We start from the raw sequence: 25,061 nt of genomic DNA, 5'->3' as shown, positions 1-25,061 counted from the left end.
CGTCTCGACCGCTCCACCGAACGTACGAACGTATACACAGGCCGCCATGTCCAACCTTCGCTCGCAAAAGCGCCTCGCCGCGTCGGTTCTCGGCGTCGGAAAGCGCAAGATCTACCTCGACCCTTCTCACATCTCGGAGATTGGTCAAGCCAACTCGAGGCAAAACATCCGTCGTCTCCGCAAGGATGGTTACATCATCGTCAAGCCCCAGGTCGTTCACTCGCGTGTCCGCGCCCGTGAGCACGAGGCGGCAAAGGCCAAGGGACGTCACACCGGAACCGGTAAGAGAAAGGGTAGTGCCGAAGCTCGTATGCCTACCAAGGTTCTCTGGATGAGGAGGCAACGTGTTCTCAGGCGCTTGCTCCGCAAGTACCGTGAAGAGGGCAAGATCAACCGTCACCTGTAAGTTTTCGCTTCTCTCTCTCGAGTTGACGGGTTGGGGAGCTGGCGATGGAGAGCGGAACAAATTACCGAGCGACGAGCATGGGAGTTAGAACGGAGATGGGCGAGAACGAAACGGACAAATAGTTGATTTCGAATCCTGATAAAACTGGTGCTTTCTTTCCCTCGAATAGCTACCACGAGCTCTACATGAAGGCCAAGGTAAGCTTGTTACCTCTCTGATCTTCTGATCTCAAGCAGTTGACTAACTTGCGGTTTGCGATTCTCTAGGGTAACGTCTTCAAGGCGAGTTTTCTAATTTCGATTTCGAGTTCGAGAAAGGACGAGGTGGAAGAGACTGGATAGCAGGAGACTGACTCGATTCTCGTTCATGTTCATTCGTGTTGGATTTGATCGTAAACAGAACAAGGTGAGTTCCTTTGGCTCTCGTTTTGTCGTTTTTCGCAAAATCGCTAATCAATTCCTCTCTCTCCTCGTTTAGCGTGTTCTCATGGACCACATCCACAAGGCCAAGGCCGAGCAAAACCGTACCAAGGTTCTTGCCGACCAAATGGAGGCTCGTCGTGCTGCCAACAAGGCCGCCCGTGCTCGTCGTGCCGAACGTGTTGCCGAGAAGAGGTCTGCTATCCTCGCCGTCGAGGTGAGTTCCAACCCTCCTCTTCCGACTTGACGACGTTCCTGTTGACTGATTGACGTTCGATTTGTAGGCCGAGGGAGAGACCCGCGAGTAGATCTGTACGCCAAACTGAGACGAGACAGTTTTTGCGGTTTTTGGAATTTGGTCGCTTCAAACATCCAGGGTTTCTGTCGTGTCGAGGGAGAAGAGAGAGTGCGAGCTGGAATTCTGCGAGCAAAGGAGGGCAAGACGAAGCAGGGGAGACTCGCAGGTTTCGTTTCGCCGCGTACGGAGGTTTTCTCGTGCGATCTCCGTTCGACGCTGTCAACCTGCGCTTTCCTCCTCGACGCCGTCTTCGTTTGATATATCACCGTAGGTGTGATCGCTCCTCGGCATTTCCTCAACGCCCTCTTCGACGAGACCCGCAAGTTCGAGATTTTTCGCGAAAAAGCTAGAAGCCACTCAGGCCGCAAACGTCTCCACCTACATTTCAGTCAAACGACATGAGGTTGTGCTCTTCCTATCGAAACCCTTCCTCCCGAACGAGAAACGATGGGTTGCGACGAGCTCGAACGAGGTTTACGGCGACCTGCGAAGCAAACTCGTCTATCCCCTCGATTCCCTTTTCCCTCGTTGTCTGTCGTCTATCGCGAAACGAGGCGAGTCTATTCACGTCCTATTGCGAATACAGTATCGATTGGTTCAGCTTACCCCTCGATCGCAACTTCCGTTTTGAGGAGAACAGGCCTCGATCAGTTTTTTGTTCGAACGTTTCCGTCTTTTCGTTCGATCTCGTCCTTCGTTTCAGCTAGGACAGTATTCGCATGGACAAAAGGACGTTGTTGACAACCTGGGAGGAGTTCTGGGGTACGAGACGGAATCGTGCGAAGCAGCGGAAACGAAACCGGGAAAAAATAGAACACTGAATCTGGATCAAATTCAGGTTTCGCAATTCGAGATCCGAGTCGTCTTTTTTTCGCAGTCTCGGCCACCACCGCTTCGATGCGTGCAGTGTCAAAAGCGAAGTCGAAACCCTACCCTCGATCTCTCCTTCCTCCGTCGCAACCTCTTTTTGAGGGTCGATACCCTCGAAGGGAGGGAGGATGTGTCGTGTGAAACGATTCAAACGAAAGCTGCTTTCTTCTTGATCTTGTTCAGACCACTCTCGCTACAGTATCTCGCTTCTCTATCCTCGAGCTCTCTTCCTCTCTTTTTAACTGCTCAACGACGACCTCTGTTCCCTTCAACCATGCTTCGCCTCTCCATCCTCTTCGCCTTCGTCCTCGCCTTGGCTACCTGTGTCCTATCAGCCCCTACCCCAGTCGTTACCGCTGCACCCTCGATCGACGTAGGATCACTCGAAGAGCGAGACAATAACCTCCTCGAAGCACGAGCCGCAAAAAAGAAGACGACCGCGAAAAAGTCAAAGGCGAAGGCGACTCAGGAGCTTTACGTCTCTCCTTCGTCGTACTCGGGAAAGGCTACTTGGTTCACTCAAGTGCGTCGTCCATCTTGCACCGAATCTTCGAGAGTGCAACTCGCTAACCGTCTCCCTCTTTCTTTCAACCTCTCCAGAATGGGCAGCCGGGGTCGTGTGGAAAGTGGAATAATGGTGAGCTCGACTTCCGCATGACAACCACCCTATCTCGAGCTGAGGGAGCAAACGAACTGACTTTCTCTCTTTCGCAATTCTTTCTTTGCTCGCGGTCTTCCTCTTCCAGACAACACGCCTTTGGTCGCAATGAGCCAAGCGATGGTCGGATCGATGGGAAACAAGTGCGGATCATGGGTCACGATCAAGAACACTTCGAATGGAAAAACTGTCAAAGCTCTCGTTCAAGACAGTGAGCTCTCTTTCCACTATGATCTCTTGCTTTCTTCTCGAGAACTGACCCTGGTCTCTAACTTTTTCCAGCTTGCCCTGGGTGCTCTTGGGGATCTCTTGACCTCTCCCTCGATGCTTTCAAAGCGAGTGAGTCGAAATTTCCCCTTTTTCGAGCTCGTCTCCGTCTGCGGGAACTGACTCTAATCTCGACGATCAGTCGGAAACCTCGACACTGGCGTCCTTCCCATCTCCTGGAGCTTCAACTAGAAGATTGAGCTCGAAAAACGAAAAGAAGATTTCTCGCTGGCTCGAATTTCTTCACCATTCTTCGGCCTGTATTGATGGTTGGACCGTTCAGATTTCATGTAGCAACTAGGTGTATCACTTCGTATCGCAGCTTCTGACTCGTTATCGCAACTTCCGAGAGATCATTCCGTGAGCTTTGGCGACTGTTCCAGCTCTTCTTTTGCGAAACGCCAACTTGCGGAGGCTAAGTAACGGTCACACACGCGAGACGATTATCTCTTGAACGGACAGCGAGAACAAGAAGCGAACTCTGGAGAAGATCGAAGACAGTTTCAGGAAGAATAAATAGGAGAGCTAGACGGACTGGATAGAGCTTGAGATAACGAAACAAGGGATGGATAAGACTGTAAACGACAAGTGAAAGAGGAAGAAGAAGAAGCAACGACAAGCAAGGAAAGAAGGGGAACAGAAATCGGGTATTTGGGAATCAAAAAGCGAAGAAAACGAAAACGACGAGAAAAAAGGGGGGTATTGGAGACAAGATTGCAAAGAAGCAACGATCGAGAAGAGAGACAGAATAAAGATATAGCGACTCGGAAAGTCGAAAGGAGAACGATCTATGAACAAAGTCGAGACAGAGAGGGAAAGAAGAAATGTGATTTTTTTCACCAGTTGCTGAGTCGAGCAGCGGGAGAAGGCCAAGGCGAACGACCATTGACGAGAGTGTCGTTGCGATTGAAGTGGTCGAGGTCGGCATCAAGGGAAGAGCTGTAGTTGTCGTTCCACGAAGACCAGTTTCCTCCAGAAAGGCTCGGACTGAAACCGAGAGGACGTTTTCCGGGAGTTTGAAGGCCTGGTTGTAGAGATCCGATCGTCGCGAACCCGCGAGCCGAAGGTGATCGAGTACGAGCAGTGCGAGGAGGCGAACGGAAGGGATCGTGGGAAGCATCGACGAGGGCGTTGACAGCGGGAAGCAGACGAGTACCCATCGCTCGAGGTTTCTTCTCGGGATCAGGAATGGGTTCGAGCTTTTCGGCAGAAGGTTGAGTAGGCGACATCGGAACTCGAGGTCCTCCGCGTACAGACGAGATCTACGAGAAGAGAAAAGTCAGCGACTGGGAAGAACGAGTCGACCTGAAGAAATAGACTTACGGGACTCTGAGTGTGAACCAAAGTCGAAGGAGACAGTAGTCCAGCGTACCCACGTTCTTCCTTTTCACTTTCAGTCCTCAATCGTTTCGACGCACTTCCAGGGAAAATTTGCGGCGAAGGTAAGAACGAGACTCCCGAAGAACGAGGCGATCCTTGCGAAGCACCGGTCAGGAGAGAGTGTCCACGGTCGAACGGATGAGCCGCTGGCATGATTCCGGCGGCTTCGGGAGAGGCGAGAAGAGCGAGAGCTCGACGGTTTTGAAGCGAAGATGCGCCGTACATCGGTTGATAAGGTCCGGCGAGACGATGGTAGACTGAGGTAGGAGGTGACATCGTGACGGGGACGAGGGGTTCACGGGGTTGAGAGAGAGTTGCACGAGAGATCGAAGGACTTTCTTCGTCGACTGATGATTTCTCCTCCGGCTCGAAAGTCGTCGCAACGTGAGAAATCGCGGTAGTCGTCGGGAGAACGGGGGCAGAGGTGGTTCGCATCATCATCGGAACGTCGTAGTGAGCTCTCGGGACATCCTCCGTTTCGATGTTCAAATCGGCAGTCGAGTAGGAACGAACGACCGACAAGTGAGGTCGATGGTGCTGTTGATGAACGCCAAGAGTGAACCTTGGTTCTTCTTGTTGACGATGGTACATCGGTTGACGCATCGAAGCTGCTGAAGCTGAACGAGGTACGAGAGGAGGAGGAGGAATGTTGAATTCGAGGACGCTCGCCGAAAGGGGCATTTGAGGGGGAGGTGAAAGAGGAGTTTCAGACCTGACCGAGATGGAAGCGGGAGAGTAGTCGCGATTCGGAGGTGGCATGTCCTCGTGATTGTGATCCGGGATCATCAAAGTCGGCGGCGGAACTCGTCCTCCTCCTCCTTGACTTCCGTAAACCGACATGCTGTCACTCCTCGACGACTTGATCGAAACTGCGGGTGAAGGAGCTTTCGTCCTCCTCGTCGAACCTCTAGTCGAAGTCTTCGGTTCGGGTTGAGGGGTCGGGGCTTGCTGTTGTTGAGCTGCAGCCTTTCCTCGTTTGCGAGAACCTCCCGCACCTCCTCGTTTCACGAATCCTCCATCGGCGAATTGATCTTCACATCCCGCTACGACCGCCCAAAGTGATCCTTTCCCAGGGTTGTTCGCACCACGAGCCGTCTTGACGAAACATTCGTTGAGGGACAAATTGTGACGAATCGAGTTTTGCCATCCCGCATCTTGCTTCTTGTAGTAAGGGTAACAACGCATGATGAACGAGTAAATATCGGCGAGTGACATCTTCCTATCCTCGGCGGAGAAGATCGCTTGACCGATGAGAGCGGCGTAGGACCAAGAAGGCTTCTTGTCGGGATCTTGTTGACCTCGAGTCGGATCGAACGCGTTCGGTCGAGGAGCTGCTGCTCGTTGAGGAGCGCGAGCAGGGGTAGGAGCGGCAAGTTGGGAGGTTGAAGGTCCACCAGAGACACTCGCGATGCTGTTGCTACGAGAGAGACTGCTGCCTCCGGAAACCGAAGGGCCGGGGCTCGATCGAGAGTAACGAGTGGGGACGAACTCGGAGTGGTGTGATGAAGTCGGAGATGAGGAAGCGGGAGCAGCGCCGTAGCCAAAGTCGGGAGCCGAGGCGGGATGGGAAACGTGAAGAGAGCGGGAAGGTGCAGAACCGTGTTCGGAAGAAGGAGGGGAAGAGTCGCAGAACGAAGGAGCTCGGAGTGGTGCAGAGGCAGAGGAAGAAGTCGGTGAGATCAAGCCGTTGTCGGTAGCGGAAACGACGTGAGTCCAACGAGCTCGCTTGTTGGGAGGTTCGAGTTCTCCTCCGAAAACGTCGCGAGTACGAGACGCTCCAGCCGAAGAGTACGGACTGTTCGGTTGGAAGGGACTCGAGTCGACGACCTGCAAACAAGCGTGTCAGTTTTTGTGAGGACGCATACAAGGGAGAATGGAAGCGAGTAGCTCACGATGTCAGAAGATCGATCAACGTTTTTCAACGGACTCGAGGGTCTCCTCGATCCTCCTCCTCCTCCTGCAGCTACCTCGTTCGCTTCGAGTTGATCGAGTTCACTACGGAGAAGCTTTGCGACGTCGGGAGAGAAGAGAACGCTGGGACTCGGTTTCGATGGTACGGGCGAGGCGAGAAGATGTTGAGCGTAGTTCGCACGACGAGGAGGCGACCCAGGAGGAGCGATTTGTTCCTTCTCGACCTGATGATGATGAGAAACGTTCGAAGACTCGTCTTCGTTCGAATTCGGTCGATCCGACATGAATCGATCCATGATTCCTCGACGAGGTGCGCCATCTTGTCCCAACGAAGGACTCCTGTTGTTCGCTTCGTGATGTCCTCCTCCTCCTCCTCCTCCTAGACGATCGAAATTGACCGGGGAAGGTAAAAGTTTTGAAGCTGAAGTCGGAGGAACGCCTCGATGAGCGGGTGAACTCGCGATTCGTCGAGCTTGAGCACTCGCGGCGAGCAAGCTTGCCAATCCAGGTCCCCCCTCGTCTTCACTACTACTACTCGTCTCGTCTTCTTGAGCCCACTGCATAACCTGACTCGACAAGACGTCGTTTCCACCGCGCGTTTGTCGTTTCGCACTCCTCTGCATGACATCCTCGAAACTCGGTCGACTTTTGATCGTTCTCGACGAACTGTTGCTGTTGTTGAGCTGGTCGTATTCGTTTTGGGATGCGTCGAAAGTCGCGCGTTGAAGAGCCGAAGAGGCGTTCGGGGTCCGGGCGAGAGGAGCTTGAGCTGGATGAGGAGGGAAGGAAGCCATCGAAGGCGTGATCGATTGGTGATTCGAAGTTGACGCGTCGTAGCGGTTCGTATCGATCGAGAGGGAGTAAGAGAGGGCAGAGGAGGAATTCGAGCGAGAGATGGGTTGATGTCGTTGCGAAGGGAACGGAGGGAGGTTCGAAGTCGTAGGAAGGGGTGCTTGTGACGGTACTTCGGCGGTTCTATACGGGTACTGACTCGTGGAGGGACCGTGAGCAGAGTTGAGTGCGAAATGATCGTATGAAGCGGAATGTCCTCCTCCTCCTCCTCCAGCTGTTCGCGATCCACCGATCATCGTTCTCGAATGAGGTCGAGAGAGTTCGACGACTTCTGAGATTTCGGTCATGCGAGGGGTAGTATCGAGGAACGAGTGAGAATCGTTGAATGCGATCTGAGGTGAAGAATCGAAATTGTTTCCGGAGGATGATCTGATCCTGACGCTTCTCCTGCTACTCTGCATCTGTTTCCCTTGTTGTTTCACCGTGTTTCTCGTCGAGTCGTATCGGTCGGAAGGAGTAGCGATCAAGTCGTTCGGAGGCGATGAAGACGACGCGTTGTGAGAGTAAGGGGGACGTTGTGAGAGAGCTGGAGTCGATTGCGAGAAAGTCGAAGATGGAGGAAGCGGACTTAGATCATGTCGTGAAGGCATCTCCTGAAGAGGGTGAGGAGGAGGAAGGGAGGGGAGGGCGAAGCGAGACGAGTTTCAAGTGTTGAATCTCCGATCGACTGACGATTGTCTTCGAGATTCGAGAGGTTGAAACGCGTCTAAAAAGTCCGAGTTTTTCGCTCGACTTGGGGAGACTGGTAGAAGGGTAGATTCTATCGAGAGTATCGAGCGTGTTCGAATGACTGATCGAGATGGGGAGTAAGGAGAGGACGAGATCGCAACGAGGAATGAATTAGTCGCGTTCTTCCGAGTCCCCCGCTCGATTCCTAATCGTCATACGAGTGTAAGAGAGAGCAAGACTCACAGTATGACTCGGTACTAAGGCGCGTGAGCTCAAAGAGATCGGTTCTCGAGGTCGAAACGAGGCGAGTTCGTCAGGCCGTGAATTGGATCCAGATAGACGCTCGAACCGGTAATCTGCGAATGCGAGTAGATCCCAGTAGTGCTCTGTGTAATTCCTCGCAAGTAACTTGAACTGCCTGAGGTCGTAGTCGTGGGCGGTCTGCAGTTTGTGATGAGCGTAAATTCGACTGGGAAAGGCGAACGGTTCCGAAGTCGTAGAAGGGAGAGCACTGTACTCGTTCTAGAGGTCGTGAGAAGGACTGCGGAAGGTGTAGAAGCCGTCCTCTTGATTCGAGGTGAAGAGAAGTGGTGATGGTCGCTCTCAAATCAAACTCAAAATCTCCTCCGTTCTCTCCACTCTCGATCGCTAATTCGACCCGAGCATACATAGACTCTACCTCGCGAAATCATCAGCTCGGAATACCTCTTCCTACTAAACCTCCTCTACATCCTCGATCTCCCTCTTTTGTTTACCCATGTTTTCGCATTGTTTTTGACGCGAATCAATTGTTTTTTTCGGGTTTTTTTACGCTCCCTTGCCATCCGTTTCCAATGGTCTACATGCGGTTTGATAATTAAGCCCAGGTAAGTGGGAGAGGCGGACTTTGAACCGCGAAAAGCGAAAAATGTCCTCTCGAAAATCCAGTTCGCAAGTCATCCTCGCAAAGCGACGGTCAACCTTCTGCAGAAACGCGTCTACCGGCTGTCGCAAATTACATCAAGAAGATCTACTGAAACAGTCGCTACACTCTCGGTCAGTTCAGGCGTGTACAACGTCCTTTCGAAACCAAACTTTGCGAAAGTCTCGCAAACCAAAACTGTCTGCCAGTTCCTAGCCTCGGTCCGGAACAGTGCAGCCACTATGTATGAGCTCAGACGACGTACAGACCCCTCTCCCTCTCTGACCTTCACGTGCAAGGAGGAACAAAGCAAGACAACTTGTAACTTCCCTTTCTTCCCTTGTCTCGACGACACGGTCCGCTTTTCCCCTTCCCCTTGGACGTTTCATAACAAAGGTTCCTCCCGACAGGCTTTGGAGTCTAGTGAGCGACGAACTGTGCATCGAGAGAGAGGTCGAACAGTGACGAGCGAGAGAGAGATCCTTTCTACTTTCTTTCTCCCGGTCCTCACTTCTCGTCACCCGTCTCTCCGTCTCTCCTCTTTCGCTCCCAGTCGCTGGTCGACTCTTGTGCTCTCTCCCACTCGTCTCCGCGGTTCCCTCACTCAACACACCTTCCATCTTCCGCGCCGGTCGCAAATCACTCGAGAAAGCAATGTCCGTAACGTTCCTCATGATCCCTATCCTCACTCTCACGCCTCCTACCCCTCTTCCCTCGTCGAGTCCCCTCTCGTTCTCCTTCACCGCGTCGTTCCCGAGGATCAACTCCAGCGGAGTCACCGACGAGACGAATGATCCCTCACCTCGTGAAGACCGAGCACGTTCAGACGTTAAGGAAATCGTGCGATCTTACCTACAAGGAGGAGGAGGAGGAGGCGACCCGTGCCCTAGTCTTCCGTTTACGAATCTCGAGGTGATCCGTTCTCCCGTGCAAGTCTTCGTCGATGAACGAGAAGTATCGGTCAAGGTATCGACGGAGAAGGTCAAGAAGCCGGGGCGAGCGGGCTGGGTAACGAGAAAGAGGGCTAGGAAGGCGGAGCGGTTGGTGAAGGTCGATCAGAAATTGGACTGTGCTTTGAGTCAATTGGGGTGGTGATCGAGGTGGAACGTCGTTCTGGAGGGGGAGGAAGTTAGCTGTCGGGGGTTTAGTCAGTCATAGGTTGTCGTACTCTCTGCTAAGCATCGATAGGACGAAGGGAGGGTGGATCTGGATTCGATTCGACAATTCGTTCAAATCTCGTTCATCCCTCCACTACGTCTTCCCCTTCTTCTCATTGTACTAGGAAAGGTTTGAGCCATTGATCTGCATGTTCGAATTGATCCGCTAGTTCGGGAGAGATTGCTGCTCCAGAAGGGGATTGTCGTAGCGAACGAACAGCGAGCATGATCTGTCGAAGGGAACGAAACTGAGTCATCATCGAACGCTTAAACAGGCGCGGAGAGGGACTCACCAAGCTCCAGAACCTGAACCCTCTTTCCAGTTCCGCCCTGACGTTCTTAACGTTCGGGAACGCGTCTTGTAACAAGGTCAAAACCTGTTCCTTCGTTTCCTTGATCGCCTGTTTCTCCTCCGTCGTACCTTCCTTCGAACCCGCTCTCGCAACTCCATCAATCCCTCCCGTCATGTGACAAACCGTGTCTCCGTACGCTTTGAACAGGATTCCCATCCCCGTGTTCGTGTCGGTTTGGAAAGGAAGGGAGAAGGCAACTCCGAGGTAATCTTCGTAGGATCGTTTCGCGTCGGCTCGGAGGAGGAAATTGACGGCGATCGCTTCGAGAAGAGTTCGCATCGATCTAGAAGTTGCTCGGATGAACGAATTGAAGACGAGTAGTTCTCGAGATAGAGGGCCGTCCCAAGCTCCAGGCTGATCGATTTTAACGTCAAACGTCAACGCCGTGAATTGTTACGTGGAAAGTGAGGAGAGAAAGTGCTCACGGTGAAAACGAGAGGAACAATACTGAGAACTCTCATCACGAGCAACATACTCCTCTTGTCCTGTTCCGTTCCTCCACTAAAGTTTGGTCCTCCCGAATAAGCTCTCGTACCGATTCGACCGTTGTGAAGCATGTTCGAACGCAAGAGTTCCATCGCGAGGTACAGAGGTTCTTGGAATTTGTCGTTCACTTTCGAGTTCTTCATGACGAGGTGAAGGGCGGAAGCGTGAGGGGTATGTTGGTGAGCAGAAGTGAGGAAACTACGATCGAAAGGATCTCATGTCAGCTTGAGAGCAGATGAGCTCGGAAAAGGGGGAAAACCTTACGAGCGAAGTTCGAGGAAACGCCAGAGGGTGTTGGCGACGATTTCATCCTTTTTGTCCAGAGGCTACGCGATGCCGAGAAATTGATCAGTCAAGAACGAATGACTAGGCAAGAACTCAACCGCACTCTTTCGTTATTTTTCACTACGATTGTACGTTGTGCAAGACTCGCAGTGCTTGTCCCTCCGAGGCAGAGACAGAGATCGATTGTCGAAGACTGTGCGAGGCGGACATCAACGAATCAGCATGCCATTCGAGCGAGATAATTCGAGACATTGACACGTACGGCTTGTCGTCTCAATTCGTCTTCGACGTAACGTGCGTGGACGTTCCATTTTGAGACGCTTTCGATGAAAGCTTGGGTATGAGGTGCGGAATGAGGAATAGGGTGTTCTACTTGAGGTTGGAAGTAGTAAACTGCAGACTATTTGTTTTCGAGCAAACGATCAGTCTTCGTTCCGGCAGTGCATTCAAGAGGCAATGACTACTTACGACTGGTCGTTTCGACCAAACGGGATGAAGAACGTTGCTGAGAAGTGCGAGTGCGACACAACGAGGAGATTGATTCGGTTCGTTGAGAGTTTTGATGTATCGTTCATATTCGGGGGATCCTCCACACAGCGGAGGTTGTTCAAAGACGGTACCGGACGCGAGAGGGGCGATCACTTGAGGACTCATCATCCCTCGGAAGAGTTGATAGTAGACTTCGTCGGGGAAATGAGAGCTGAAGATTTCTCCCAAGTCGGAAGGAACGTCGGCAGAAGTGATGATTGGACTAGGTTGAGGGTTCATCGGTGAAGGTGCAGGAGGAGGAGTGACGAGGGGTAAAGGAAGCACTCGACCTTCGTGAGCGACGAGGACGAGGGAGAATTTGATCATGCAACGAGCTCGGGCGAACACGTCGACGTAGTTTGATTGATACACTCGAGGGAAGTCTTTGAAGGCGAGGACGGCGTTCACTCCAGATCCACGAGTTTTGAGCACCTCGACCACCGAACGAAGGTGGAATTCTCGAGGGTCGATAGCAGGGAAAGGCATGGAAGTAGAGAAACCGGCGAGGATCGCGAGGTCGAGGAACTGGTCTGAACTGAGTCCCATATCGGAGAGGATGTTGGCTTTCGAGGCGAACGAGATCGTGAGTCGTTTGAAATCGATATCGAGAATGATTCGGTCGATTCCGTCAAACATGAACATTTCTTCGGCTCCGTAGATCGAGTGAACGTAACCACGTTCGTGTCGTTCGAGGTAAGCGAGTTGAGCCCAGGCCAAGTAAGGAGATACGACGAATTCGTAAGAACGTTGTTTGAAGAGTCGATGAACGAGTCGCAGGACGTCTTTCGGTACGATCGAATTCGATTCGCCGAACTCTGCTCTCGAAGGTTGTACTCTTCCATTCTCGTAGTGATCCCATGCTTGTCCCCTCCTCCAAGTACTTTCGTCGTAACTTTTGTTCTCAGGTCGGTCGAGCGGATTCATTCCGTCGAACACGAAGACTGGTTTGATCCCGAGTTTGCCGAGTGCTTCCATATCCTTGTCAATCTGTCCTCGTCGTCAAGGAGAACGTCCACAGTCAGCTCAATCTCCATTTCACTTATCCCCCGCTCCGACGAGAGTTTGGGGGAACTCACTTGAGCCGTCAATGTGAGAGGAGCGCCGCCAATCGCAGGAGTGAAAGTGTCGCTAGTAGAAGGGTCACGACTGTCGAGGAGCTTCTGTAGGTAGTGGTCTGCGTCGATACCTAGTCGCGTTCCGCTGAGGGCGCTGAGAGGACATTGTTTAACCAATTTACGCTGCAGTTCCGAGCGCGACAAGGTCAGCTAGCAGCGATATGGATGGTTAGAAGCAGAATGTGTTACCTCTGAAAGCCAAGCTGGAGAGGGAGGGAGAGACGAGGAGAGTTAGATCAATCAATGACACCTCGCGAGTCTCAAGCTAGAGGAGCGCAGGTTAAAGCGTGAGACTTACTGTCGAGTGCCCTGATAACCATCTTCAAGCTGCTCGTTCGCTCAAAAAGTCCCGGTCGAGCGAAAGTCGAAAGGTGGAGTGAGGGAAAACGAGCAAGTCGAATCGCTCGTTTCGCACAGCTAATTCCGTAGAACTCTCTCTATCGATGTGGATCGTGGACATTTCCAAGAGATAGTTTGCGACTTTACAAAGGAAAGAAGGGAGCAACACAAACGAAAAAGAGACAACTGATTGAAATGCAGCGGAGGGAAGAAAAGAGTATGAGGAGAGAGAGTGAAGAACGTGACTGGGTATCAGCAGGGAAGAGGGGCGAGGAGTTGCACGTTCTCATTATGACGGCTTTTAACTGAAGGCAGTGGAGTGGGCACATAAGATTGCGACGGGCAGAAGGGAATCTTTCTCTTTTTACGATCAATCTCGCTTGAGCGGCGGTGGTGGTTGATTGTGTCCGCCACGAAGGAAGAAGCGGAAGCCTTCGTATGATAGCCCTACAAACACTCCATGCGTGATCAGCGCCATTCAGTGACAGAGAGAGACGCGGAAAAGAAACTTACAACACAGAGCGTTACTCGGCATATTGGTCAAAATCCTGGGCGTCAACCCTCTTGCGAACCCCTTCAACCCTTGTCGTTCCCAAATGATCCTGAACGCATCACCCATCCCTCTCGCCTGCCGGATCTGCGCATCCTCCGAAGTACCTCGAGTTTGGAGGAGCGTTTTACACACGTCGAGCGGAGTCGTGACGGCGGCGGCTACGGCACCTGCGATACCTCCTGCTGTGACGTGAGTCAGAGGAGAGTAGATTCCGGAAGGGTTGAGCCGATCTCTGATGAGGCAAAGGGAGGATTAGCGCGTTGAGTCGCATCGTAAGGTGAAGAGATCAGGCTTACTTTAGGAACTCGTAAGTCGAGAATTGAACAGCGGTGAAAGGAACAGTCATAGTGAGGGTTGTAGGGTATGAAACGTAGAAAGCTCCGAGTCCTTCTGTTCTATACACTGTCTTGAACGTTTCTGGCACACTTCGGAATTTCGAACCGTGAACTTGCATTCGTTGTTTGACGACTGTTTCCATAATAGAATGTCAGTTCTTCGAATGTTCTACCCTGTACGGTAGTAGACCGAGAGACTGACCATCAAAGGGATTCATGAGGGCATCCGAAGTAATCGTTGCGAGAGCACCTGCTCCAGCTATTTCATGAACGAAAATCAGTCGGAATGATCCAATGTGTATATACAATTTATACGAGAGGATCAAACTGACCAGTTGCGAAGAACGAATAACCTCCCTCGTTTCCACCTGCCATATCTTTCGCCAATTCATACGTCCCAAAATACACGGCATGAGCCGGTCCCGCTCCCAAGATAACACTCGCAACTCCTCTCCATAACCGTCTAGATCCTTCCGTCGATGAAATCCTCGTGAATGCATCCGACATATTCGCGTAAACCGCCGTAGGAGAAGTCGTCAAAACTTGCATTCGAGTCTACAAAGCGCAAATCTCCGTTCAGCTCAACGAATCTGATGGAAGATAGAGGGAGACTGACTTTGATAGAATCTACTGGGAACATGACTGCATGTTCAGAGATACCGGCGAGAGATCCAGCGAGCATATTGATCGCGAGAGAATCATGATTCAATCCTTCATAGTCGATTTCTTCGACCGTCGCAGCTCCTGATTCCATCGTAGGGATGGAGAGTTTATATGGTATATGTACGAGGGCGAATGGAAGGAGGGGTATCGACCAGTCGTGAGGAGAGGGAGAGAGGGGTGGAGGTCTGAAAACTATCGGAATCGAAGAGGAGAGCTCAGAGTCAGTACAGCTGCACGAATGGATAGTGGTAGGTACTCTGAGTGCTGCTGGGTTGGTCCTGAGTCTCCTTGAGCTGCTCAGGGTTGCTCCACCGATCGACTCTCCCACTGATCAAAAACTTTATCCTTCCCGATCGACTGCATCTTCCTGGACCTTGATAACCTTGATCCCACTGGATAACCTTCTTGACTGCACCCAGAGTGATAAACTTGCTCAAGATGAGGCAAGACGGGTGGATGAACGAAATTCGAGTGCCGAGCGAATGGACCGAAATGAACTGCAAGCCTTACGCGCTGATCCTTCGAGTTCGAGAGACTGTTGATGACTTTCTGACCTAGTCCCTGCTGGAGAGCTCACACCGGGAGGAAGCGGGGTGATGAGATGGAGAAGACGAGTCGCATCGGCTTTGACAAATTCTTTCGCAAAGACGAGCATTCTTCTGCTCTCTCTCTGGTCTCGAAAGGGAGGGAGTAAGATGTGCAGGAAACGGGGCATTGTTCCATTGCCGCGTTGAGTTTTCCTAGTTTACAATTTTCTATACGAGCGAGATGCAAAACGACGAAGAATAGCGGGTGATAACGAGGAGCGAGTGTCAGGAGTGAAATGTAGAAAAGAGTGAAGCTGGGTATCGTATAGTAGTGCGAGAGTAGAGTGTTTTAAGCTTGCTTCGCAGCGAGGGCTTTTTGTTCTTGACAAAGTCGTTCATGAAGTTCGATATTCTCCGTCTCCCAAGGGTAATCGACCCATTTGTCCTCAATGTTTTCTCCAGGGAAGTATTGTACGTCATCGGGGAGTTCTGCGAGCTTCTCCTTGAGTTTGTTGTGGACGACAAAGATCGCGAGTTCAGTCTTGGGGAAATGAGCTTTTTGTTCAGGAGTTAATCGCTCGTATTGTTGAGCGATATCCTTCTTGAGTTCAGCGACGGCGTATCCAAGAGTCGTTCGAGAATCGTCAACTTCGTCCTGCGGATGCGGAAACTGTCAGTACGCTGAAAAGCGAGACGACTGGACAGATTCGGTACCCACGACGATGAGGATCCTCCTACCGATCAAAGGTCGGTTTCCGAGCGTCGAGAAGTCCAACCATTGAGTCCTGATGACCTCTTTACCGAGCTTCTCCTCCGAAGTCAGACCTTCAGATCCGTCGAAAGCGCCAACTTCTTCGTAGAGCGAGAGACCGATGGCTTGAATGGGGATGTTACGCTTGGAGCCGTCAGGTCCACTGGCACGCTTCAAGAAAGTACGCAGGACACGAGCAGGGAAGAATCTGGAATCGAGAGCTCAGAGTCAGTCTCATGTGCGAATTTCCTGTTTCTTGCTTGCGAGAGAAAGAACTTACCCTCCTCCTCCGATAGCGCTGAAAGTGAGGAGAACGACGGAGAACAAATTCACGCTCACGTCAGCTTCGTCTCCCCTGATTAGAGACGAAAGAACCAAATTTCGCAAGGTGAATTTGCTTTTCTGCTCAACTCACATCATGATATCGGGGCTGTTGCATGCATTTTGTGTGTCAGCTTCACGGCACATTCCGTGCTTAATGTAAGCTGAACGTACTCGAACTTTGCCTTGATCTCCTTGGCAGCGTTTCCAATCGTAACCTTCACGGCGACGAGAACTCGACCATATTTAGCTCCCTGCCTTGATACCCCGCTTGAGAACTACTGGAGCACTCACGTGTACGTCGACATAACTGTAACGAAGGTGACCGTCGTTGACATGCGGTTCAGCGAGCGAAGAAGATCCCATGATTCTGTTCACGGACGGAAGAGCTCGCGGTCAGTCTACGTACTTCGGTGTTGGTCAGGGGTTCTTGCTGTCAGGCTGGACCGACCAGAGGCGGAGTCGGGTGGGAGAGAGGGGGAGAAAAAGGTTGGAGATGAAGAGGTTGCAGGGCGTGTTCTGAACTTGCTGTCGGCGCTTGCTGAAGGCGTATAGCTTTGGGCGGTCTAGTGAATGTTCTGGACGAGCTCACAAGTTGATCGAGGTGCGGCGAAAGCGGAACAAGAGTCGCGGACACTTTTCTGGAATTCGAGGAAGTTGCATGCATTCACTCCCTTCACTCGACCGCTCGTTCCCTTCTTCGAGCACCATCAAGCTTCACCTCTCATCCCAAGTCCCATTGCGAATCGGCGGCACGAATCCTCTGACAACAGACGCACGGAACTCGTCGTGGGAAGAGCTGTCGAATGAGTCCACCCTCGAGCCCACCTCGTACTCCTATACACGCCCAATTCGCTACCTCGATCCAGTCAGACCCTACTCCAACCCGTCCAAAGCCTATCGTCGTTCCTCAACTTCCACGACATTCTCCTATCCCTCCGACCTCCTACCCTCCACCTTCGACCTCCTCTCCCGAGAAAGCTACGATAGCGACGACAAGCAACCGAGGAAGTAGTACGGGAGCGATGGCTTCATATCCTCCGACGAAACAGCCCTCAGTCGTCCGTCTCACACCGACTTCTTCCTCGAATCCCGAAGCAGCTCTCGAAGACGGTCCCCTCTTTCGAGCCCACATCACCCTGCTCGAGAAGCGTGCACATTCGCTACGACACTCGCTGAAGAAACTCGGGAAAGCGCTCGAATTGAGTCTGAGCAATCTTCGAGAATCTCTCGCGGCACAAGCGCACCTCGACGAAGCTCTTGAAGATCTTGGTGGAGGAGGCTTAACTGGGGGAGAAGACGTACTCGGGGAATTGTACGAGAGGGCGTTGAGGGGTTCGAGAGGGAGGAAACGGTTGAAACTGGAACAGGAGATTGAAAGGACGAGGGAATTTGGGGAACGGTTGAGGTCGAGCGTTGAGAGGCTCAAACTGGTAGAGGAGAGGAAGAAGGATTTCGAATCGGATTCAAAAAAGTTCTATGAGGAACTTTCAAAGGTGCGCAAGCCGACTAGGTTTTCCTCTCCTTTTCTGCGAAAATGAATACTAATGTTCTCTCGCTCAATAGTACCTCTCGAAACCTGAAGTCGACTCTAGCAAACTCGCAGCATCGGATCAGAAGCAAGGTGAACGTACCGAACTGTTCAGAGGGAACCGAATCGAATACTTTTCGTTTGTGGAAGGAGTAGTTTTGAGCGAAGAGCACGTCGTTGCAGCTTGGCTCGTCGCGTGGGAGAATATCGGGCAAGACGAGAGTCACCTGGGCATTGGAGCAGAGGGAGGTGCCGACACGAGTCGAGAAGGCTGGGTTCATCTCGATGAGGGCAAAACCGACACTTCGTTAACTCACGCTCAATTGCTCGACGCGCTTCACCTCGACCTCGATTCACCTTCGCCTTCACTTCCACCCTCAGCTTCTTCGACAGATGGTCGTCCCGCACCGAGCCGTTCGTCGACTCTCGATCTTCCACCTCCCGTTTCTCCTGCCCTTCCGAGCGAACAAAGTCGAGATGCGAGAAGAAGAAGAAGGACATCGTTACCTCACTGGGGACTATCGCCTTCTCCGAGTCTAGGGGCAGAAAAAGAAAGCGCCTCTGGAGCAGGAGGAGGACGTCGAGATCGTTTGAAAGGTTTCATTTCGAAATCCCTTACCTCGGCTCAGAACTCGATTCAGTCCGCTCTTCCCTCGTCAGGCTCTTCCTACAATCTCTTCTCGCCGACTTCAGATTCTTTCCCTCCTCCCACTTCGCCTCTCCTCTCGACTCCTGCGCGTTCTCCCCCGATGCCTTCAATGCCCTCCCGAACTTCGCTGCAAATCCCCTCTTCCACACCTACTCCCGCTTCAACACATCCTCGTCGAAAAGAAGGTTTCCTCTATGCAACAGAGACAGGACAGAAGCATTCGAGCGCGGGAGATGGAGGAGCTCGATACATTCGCTTTTGGGTCGTACTCTCCGAAGGTCAACTCATCGAGTATGATCGTTGGAGCGATTCTTTGTCGGTCCACGGGACCCCGATCAATCTGAGATATGCGACGGCGAGGATCAGTAAACAGGGTGGAGAGAGGAGGTTCTGTTTCGAAGTGTTGACGCCTCAGTTAAGACGAGTCTATCGTGCGTTCTACCTTCCCTTTCGCATGAAGTTGTCGCTCTGACACAAATCGTCGTGAATACAGAGGCTACGAGCGAAGAAGAATGCTCTGCTTGGGTTACAGCAATTTCGAAAAGCGTCGAGAGTCTACTAAACGGGCAAGTCGATTAGCCCGAAGCGATCAGAAGCGCAAGCTGATCGTTTGGCCTACTTTTTGCAGGACTTCATCCGTACGCCACTTCGATCCCTCCCGCATCAGCGGAACCGATTCCCCTTCATCCCTTCCTCCCTCTCACGATCCATTCCCAACCTCGCCTAAAGGTCGGTTCGCGCCTTTCCTCTCACGTCACACGTCCCTCGGTCACGCACGAAAAGTCTCCGGTAGCGCCAAGAAAGACAAACGACGATCCGTCCAGCAGCAACAAACGATCCCTTCGTTCCGAATTGGCGAAGAAGAATCGTTCCGCTCTGACCTCACCTCGTCTCCGAGTCATTCGATCCTCGATGGACTCGGCATACCCTTTCCCTCTGATCTGAGACCTCGACATCCCGCCTCTCGTTCTTCACCCAATCTACTAGTCCCTCGTTCGAGAACGACGACTTCTCCTTCCGAAGGGTTCTCGACGGGAGACGAAGGAGAACAAGATGATACAGTATCGATCGTTTCGGAACAAGATCTTGCGATTTCTGATGCGGTGAAGCGGTGGGCTGCGGGAGACGAACCGAAATCACCGAGTCAGAACGATAGCAAGTTTCGAAACGCGCTCAAGATTGTCGAGATCGCTCGCGATGATGGACTTGGAAACGGGAAATGTGCTGATTGTAGAGCTCCCGAAGCGACATGGGCGAGCTGGAGTTTGGGAATCGTCCTTTGCATGTGAGTTTTCCCTTCTTTGACCCGGAGAAGTGTTTTCCCGTGCTGACGTTTATTCTGACCTTTCGGTAGTCGCTGTTCTGGTCTACATCGAGGTCTTGGGAGTCACATCAGCAAAGTAAGGTCGATCGAGCTCGACGATTGGTCGGACGAGCAAATCGCATCAATGTTATCCGTCGGCAACTCTCGTTCGAACGCCTTCTTTGAAGCCGAGATGTCACCTGATGTACTCGAAACTCTTGATGATTCGTGAGCTACACTTTTTTCTTCTCTCAGCGGAGTCGAACTCGTCTGATCCGAGGGTTGTGATTCAGAACGATCGGAACTTTTGTTCGACAGAAGTACGCCGAGAAGAAATGGGTCTCTCTCGTCGCTCCTACTCCTCCGAGCACTACCACTTCATTCACGCCTAATCAACAGTCCTAATCCATCACTTTTCGTTCAACTTCAATTCGCGACGCACTCCTCTAAGCTTCCCGTCTACCTATCCCCTACCCGACCCTAATGATCTATACCATCTATGTCTTACGATACCCTTAATAACATGCATTGCTGCTTCCCCACGATTTGAATCAAAGATCATAATCCTTTTGCACAGAAAACGAAAACGACTGATTCGAATCGCGTACTTGTGCTCAGCGACCAGGGGTTGTGACACTGCGGGTACGATCCGCATGTCTCTCAGGCGATGCTCTAGACGATGGTCAGAAGTATCTCACTAGCTTTGCTTTCAAAGTCGCCGCTTTGCGAAGAGAATCCCTCGCTTTCGCAAAAAGAAAACCTTTATAACTGGCGAGCTAGCCACACGGAGCGTGAGAACTGATGACAGGGTGTTCGCGTCCTTCGCCGATTTCCGGGACGAGAGAAACCATCCTTGAGGGAATTCTTCCCACGCGACTGGAACCGGCTTGCGAAAGCGAGGGAAAGTTGAAAGTTTTGGGCGCGAGAGAGTCTCGACCAACAACTTGGTGAAATCGACCTTTCCTCCCCCAGTTCAACCTTCAACCTCTTTCTGTTCTTCACTTGTACGCTCCTCCTAGCTTGTTCCACTACTACTCTGTACACTTTTTCACACCTTCTGTCCAACCCTCCAGTCAAGATGATCGGTCCTCTCGCTGCTCGAAACGCTCGTCAACTCTCCCTCCGAGGTGTTCGTCAAGCCTCTACCGCCCAACAAGCCGCTCAACAAGCCAAGAAGACGTAAGTCCACGTTCCTCTACACCCTTCTCATGGCTTCTTTAGCGCGTAGGGAGACAGTTGTTGACGAGTTTGCTTTTCTCATCGTTTACCCCGACTTTCGCCGCTCATCGCCACATCCTCTCCGTACAACAGCTTCTGGCAAATCTGGTATGAACCTGCTGCTCTACCAATTGTCGCAGTTGTAGGAACTGCATGCTTCGGAGCTGCCTGGTACCTTACCCGCCTCGCTCGTGGACCTGACGTTATCTGGGACCGACGTGAGTTTGCGTCCGAGGTCTATCACGTGTAAAACACTCACTGACATTGACTCGCGATGAATCCACAGACGGAAACCCTGAGGTTCGTTGAATTACAGGAAACTCAGTTTTCGAAATTTACTGATTTTCCGCGAATTTATCCTCGAACAGCCCTGGAACAACGTTCAACCTGGTACCAACACCAAGATGCACGCCATCAACAAAGAGTGAGTTCAGAGCATACGAAAACCTGTCGTTTTGCTGATCTTCTTTTGTTTTGCTCTCGCAGGTTCTTCACCAAGGAGTACTCCCGTGACAAGTTCTAAACCGGTTCCTCCTCACGACGACAGAGCATCTCTAGACCCTTTCAGCTTCTTTCATCTCTTCTTATCTGTACCCCCTCACCTCGCGGCCACATACCATTTATTCGACTTCTTTTTGACTAGATTTCCGGTAGAAGGATTACTCTCGCTATCCTCTCATTCACTTATCTTGTCGTTTCCTCCCTTGCACTCGTTATACATATTACCATCGACTCAGTCCTCGCGAGAGAGAGAGACAGAGAAAAGTTGTTCGAGACCGTCGACGTCGTTTTCGCACCGCTTTGGTTTCTTACTCACCTCTCGTTTCCGCCATTCGCCGCGAGTCGCCCAGAGGCGCACGATCTAAGCCGCAACACTGGCTACCTCACCGCGGGATTCACCCGTTCGTCGACGCGAAGCATACAGGGCTGCACTCGTCGCTTCCCTTCTCTGTGAGTACTCGCCGAACGTATCGAGTTCAATTACTGAACTGAATACATTGGCTTTGAGGACTCAGCGGACGATTCGACTGTATCTCCCGATGTTCGTTCATCGGCACTCCTTCAACCTTTCTCGCACCTCCTCGACACCTCGAGCCCTTCTCCTACCTCTCCAGCTTCTTCAGCCGACCTTCCTTCACGCGATGGTAGCTTCGAAATCGTGAAAGGAGTATTCAAGGAAGAGTTAGACGAAGATTCGGATGAAGGGGCTATAGTGCGTCCTGGTGCTTACTCTGCTGCAGGCTCGAACGCAGGACTAGACGGAGTGATGTCACGACGAGCTAGTTCATTCATGTTGGGAGAAGGAACGGTCGAATTCATGCCGGAACAAGAAGCAAAGTTGGATGAAGAATGGGGGATTAGCACGATAGGAGGAGGTGGTCGTGATTGCTACGAGGATATGACTGGAGTCGGATTGAGACAGTTCCCGAGTACTGGATCGAGTGGGAATCTGGCGAATCTCTTGCGAGGAAAGGAGGAGGAGGAGGACGACGAAATTGAACGAAGACGGAAACGAGAACGGACAGAAACGGGTCCATTCTCGGAAGATGATGTCGAACTAGAAGTACTCGAAACGAAATCGATGCCGGATCTCGACCATCGAAGGAAGCTTTCGTTCGCAGCTTCGATTTTGGACGAATTGGACGGACGACTTCAAGGGAAAACGACGACGACGTTGAGTCCTGAAGAAGAGGAAGCAGCGAAAGAACGTGCAGAGGAGATCGTCAAGAGTAGGGAAGAGGGACCTCGAATTAGAGTCATCGAGAGGAGGAATCGAAGTCGTTCGTTAACTTCGAACGTCGTACTCGGCAGTCCTCTACTTCCCGACGTTCCAACTCTCGCCTCGAACCTCGAAGATCTCGTTGAAACCGGCACGGTCAGTGGAAAAGCGAAAAGCGATTCTTTGTTCGCTCGACCTTCGAGTGCTCTCGCGTTCACTTCGAGACCTCGTGAACGTGAATCCTCATTCCTCTCCCGAACTTCCGATTACCTCGCCCCATCCTCCTCAAACGGTGCTCCTATCGACTCCTCGACCTCCCCAAATCCCGCTCTCGCCCCTTCCTCCCGCTTCCGTTCGACCACACACGATACCGCTCGAACGGGTGCCTCATCCTCTCTCGGTGACTACGACGATCAAACCCGACCTCCTTCTGCCCTCTCGATGACTCCATCCGTCTTTACCTCTCGTTTCGACCCCAACATCATTCGACAACAACGAGAAGAACAACTCTTAGAACGACCGAATTTCTCGAACCTCGATGCAGGGAAACCTCCAAACGTGATTCTCATGCCGGCTCCACTCGCTGGTCAACCTCTGTTACCTCCGAAGAAACCTCGGAAAGAAGGACCATCTGGCGAATCGAGCGAAGACGAAGAGGAGGAATCCGAGGAGGAGGAGGAGGAAGAGGAAGAACCAGCGAAACCTCAGAGACCGGCAGGAGCACTCTATGGTCGAAGTTTGATGGATATCATGGAGGAACGGAAAGCTTTGTTGAAGGCGCAACAGAGGGCTTATGTACCGGGAAGTGATGGGAGGAGAACGATGATGGATTGGAAGGATTCACCTGCTGCCGTCGCTCAAGCTCAGACTCAACTTCAAACTCAGGAATCGATCGCGGCTCAAGGAGCTTTGGCGAAATTGGAAGGGAGAGCACAGGCGGAAGACTCGGAGGAAAGGGAGGAGGAGGTGCCGTTGGCGTTGTTACCGGCAGGAGGAGCGATTCGAAGGAAACCGAAAAACAACAATGAAGCGATCTCGAAATCAAGGTCAGGGCTGTCGATCTTCGGTCCTGATATGCTGTACCAGAGGGAGTTGGCTGCGGCGCGAAAGTTGGAGGAAGAGGAACGTCTAGAACGGGAAGAGATCGAAAGAAGGGAAAAGGAGGTCGAGGAACAGAGAAGAATCAAGGAGGAGAGACGGAGGTTGAAGAAGAAGATGGGAAGTAAAGCCTTGCAGTATCGGGACTTGGTCGATCAACAACTCGTGTCGGGAGAGTTCAAAACTCCGGGTGATCTTTTGAGGGAATCTCAAAGAGGTGAGCTCGTTTTCGTCGAGTTGGGTTCTACTGTTTGCTAACGCGACCCGGCGCTTGATTCAGCGTCTATGGCACCCGAGGCGATGGTCAACGAACGTCTTCACGATACTCGCTCGCATGGTCCAGCTCCGTCAATCTCAATCCCCAACGGTCTCTCGAATTCGACCTCCGATTGGTTCGAACCGCTCAAAGACAAGACCGTTCCCGAGCCAGATCAAGATCAAGACGACGACGAAGAAGATCCTCGATATCGACCGCGAACATTGAGCGGAGAACTTCTTCAACAGCATCGAAAGAGCGGGTTCCTGGACTCTGATTCGGAGGAAGAGGAGGAGGGAGACGAGACCGTAAGATCTTCTTCGAGTACCGATCAGCGGTGACACCTACTGATTTGGGGAAGGTTGTTACAGTTCGCTCAACCTACTCCGCGTCGTTTCGTTTCGGAAAGCGACAAGAGCTCACCAAACGTTCGACGACTCGCTTTACCCGGAGAGCCTAGCTCACAAGGACACGGCGAAACGGAAGAGGACGAAGATGAAGACGAGGTCCCATTGGGTCGACGTTACTCGCGACATTCTCTCATGCTTTCACCCTCGAATCTTCCCGCCCTCGAGCTCGATCTCCCTACGAATGAACCTCTTGCGACGTTCCCCGACGCACAGAGACTTGAAGATGAAGAGGACGAAGAAGACGAGGATGAAGTACCCCTTGGACGACGATATTCTCGAGCGGTCGACCCAGACGAGGACGACGTTCCGCTCGCGATTCGTCGAATGTCGCTCGCACCTTCTGCTGTCGTCGCTACTCCTTACTCGGCTCGATTTGAACCACGAGCGACGATTACAGCGCTCGACGAGAACGAGAACGAGGCGGAGGTCGTTCAAGTCGAACCTAATCTCGCTTCGAAATCGGATACTGGCGATTCCGACGATCTCCCCCTCGGTCTCAAACAACAACCCTTACACAACCCAATGATGCTACCAAACTATGGCGTCCCTCAGCTTCCCCCTCCTCACCCATTCTACGCTTTCGGTCCCCCTCCAACTTCGCAATTCTTCGCCCCTGCACCGATGATGCCTCCTCACGATCCTTCGATGACGCTCGCACTCGCTCAGATGCAAATGCAAGCGGCTCTCATGTCTCAAGGAGGAGGAGCCGGACCTGGAGAAGGGATCGAGAATTGGAGGAGAGGTGTACAATCTTGAGAGTTTTCTGTCGATTTTCGTTTTTCAGTTTTTTGTTTCTACTTTTTTGGCTCGTTCGCTTGTTATTGATCATAGA

The 25,061-nt window shown here is 52.0% G+C and overlaps 10 protein-coding genes across 10 annotated transcripts; 6 read left to right on the top strand and 4 right to left on the bottom strand.

Annotated features, from left to right (window-relative positions):
• Positions 1-46: 46 nt before the first annotated feature.
• On the top strand, positions 47-1,133 carry RPL19B (60S ribosomal protein eL19 RPL19B; the record flags this gene model as incomplete). Its single annotated transcript, XM_076630341.1, has 5 exons — positions 47-402; positions 576-603; positions 806-811; positions 884-1,042; positions 1,110-1,133. 5 exons carry the CDS (start codon positions 47-49, stop codon positions 1,131-1,133), a joined length of 573 nt encoding a protein of 190 aa, XP_076489733.1.
• A 1,134-nt stretch (positions 1,134-2,267) lies between these two features.
• Positions 2,268-3,110, top strand: JCM6883_005218 (RlpA-like double-psi beta-barrel domain-containing protein; the record flags this gene model as incomplete). Its single annotated transcript, XM_076630340.1, has 5 exons — positions 2,268-2,516; positions 2,594-2,630; positions 2,740-2,862; positions 2,934-2,990; positions 3,061-3,110. 5 exons carry the CDS (start codon positions 2,268-2,270, stop codon positions 3,108-3,110), a joined length of 516 nt encoding a protein of 171 aa, XP_076489732.1.
• Positions 3,111-3,754: 644 nt separating this feature from the next.
• JCM6883_005217 (uncharacterized protein) lies at positions 3,755-7,651 on the bottom strand (the record flags this gene model as incomplete). Its single annotated transcript, XM_076630339.1, has 3 exons — positions 3,755-4,180; positions 4,242-6,125; positions 6,191-7,651. The coding sequence occupies 3 exons, from the start codon at positions 7,649-7,651 to the stop codon at positions 3,755-3,757; spliced, it is 3,771 nt and encodes a 1,256-aa protein (XP_076489731.1).
• A 1,634-nt stretch (positions 7,652-9,285) lies between these two features.
• On the top strand, positions 9,286-9,726 carry JCM6883_005216 (uncharacterized protein; the record flags this gene model as incomplete). Its single annotated transcript, XM_076630338.1, has 1 exon — positions 9,286-9,726. The coding sequence occupies one exon, from the start codon at positions 9,286-9,288 to the stop codon at positions 9,724-9,726; it is 441 nt and encodes a 146-aa protein (XP_076489730.1).
• Positions 9,727-9,901: 175 nt separating this feature from the next.
• MKT1 (Mkt1p) lies at positions 9,902-12,875 on the bottom strand (the record flags this gene model as incomplete). Its single annotated transcript, XM_076630337.1, has 10 exons — positions 9,902-10,018; positions 10,082-10,495; positions 10,567-10,825; positions 10,892-10,953; positions 11,016-11,105; positions 11,175-11,312; positions 11,381-12,427; positions 12,517-12,678; positions 12,745-12,758; positions 12,854-12,875. 10 exons carry the CDS (start codon positions 12,873-12,875, stop codon positions 9,902-9,904), a joined length of 2,325 nt encoding a protein of 774 aa, XP_076489729.1.
• Positions 12,876-13,264: 389 nt separating this feature from the next.
• On the bottom strand, positions 13,265-14,536 carry JCM6883_005214 (uncharacterized protein; the record flags this gene model as incomplete). Its single annotated transcript, XM_076630336.1, has 6 exons — positions 13,265-13,341; positions 13,408-13,679; positions 13,744-13,915; positions 13,985-14,041; positions 14,115-14,337; positions 14,399-14,536. The coding sequence occupies 6 exons, from the start codon at positions 14,534-14,536 to the stop codon at positions 13,265-13,267; spliced, it is 939 nt and encodes a 312-aa protein (XP_076489728.1).
• Positions 14,537-15,321: 785 nt separating this feature from the next.
• Positions 15,322-16,410, bottom strand: XPT1 (xanthine phosphoribosyltransferase; the record flags this gene model as incomplete). The annotated part of the gene is made up of 6 exons (XM_076630335.1): positions 15,322-15,627; positions 15,691-15,931; positions 16,004-16,078; positions 16,139-16,153; positions 16,219-16,262; positions 16,339-16,410. 6 exons carry the CDS (start codon positions 16,408-16,410, stop codon positions 15,322-15,324), a joined length of 753 nt encoding a protein of 250 aa, XP_076489727.1.
• A 440-nt stretch (positions 16,411-16,850) lies between these two features.
• JCM6883_005212 (uncharacterized protein) lies at positions 16,851-19,932 on the top strand (the record flags this gene model as incomplete). Its single annotated transcript, XM_076630334.1, has 6 exons — positions 16,851-17,540; positions 17,611-18,655; positions 18,718-18,790; positions 18,853-19,509; positions 19,579-19,755; positions 19,821-19,932. 6 exons carry the CDS (start codon positions 16,851-16,853, stop codon positions 19,930-19,932), a joined length of 2,754 nt encoding a protein of 917 aa, XP_076489726.1.
• A 673-nt stretch (positions 19,933-20,605) lies between these two features.
• On the top strand, positions 20,606-21,268 carry JCM6883_005211 (NDUFA4 family protein; the record flags this gene model as incomplete). Its single annotated transcript, XM_076630333.1, has 5 exons — positions 20,606-20,706; positions 20,839-20,963; positions 21,032-21,045; positions 21,114-21,169; positions 21,232-21,268. 5 exons carry the CDS (start codon positions 20,606-20,608, stop codon positions 21,266-21,268), a joined length of 333 nt encoding a protein of 110 aa, XP_076489725.1.
• A 744-nt stretch (positions 21,269-22,012) lies between these two features.
• On the top strand, positions 22,013-24,985 carry JCM6883_005210 (uncharacterized protein; the record flags this gene model as incomplete). Its single annotated transcript, XM_076630332.1, has 3 exons — positions 22,013-23,780; positions 23,844-24,127; positions 24,191-24,985. The coding sequence occupies 3 exons, from the start codon at positions 22,013-22,015 to the stop codon at positions 24,983-24,985; spliced, it is 2,847 nt and encodes a 948-aa protein (XP_076489724.1).
• Between the last annotated feature and the right edge of the window lie 76 nt (positions 24,986-25,061).

Source organism: Sporobolomyces salmoneus (genome assembly GCF_050403485.1).
Source record: "Sporobolomyces salmoneus JCM6883 DNA, S_salmoneus_JCM6883_v1_ctg9, whole genome shotgun sequence".
Classification (NCBI taxonomy): Eukaryota; Fungi; Basidiomycota; class Microbotryomycetes; order Sporidiobolales; family Sporidiobolaceae; genus Sporobolomyces; species Sporobolomyces salmoneus.
Note: the sequence above shows the minus strand (reverse complement) of the source record. Positions and strands in the feature narration are given on the sequence as shown.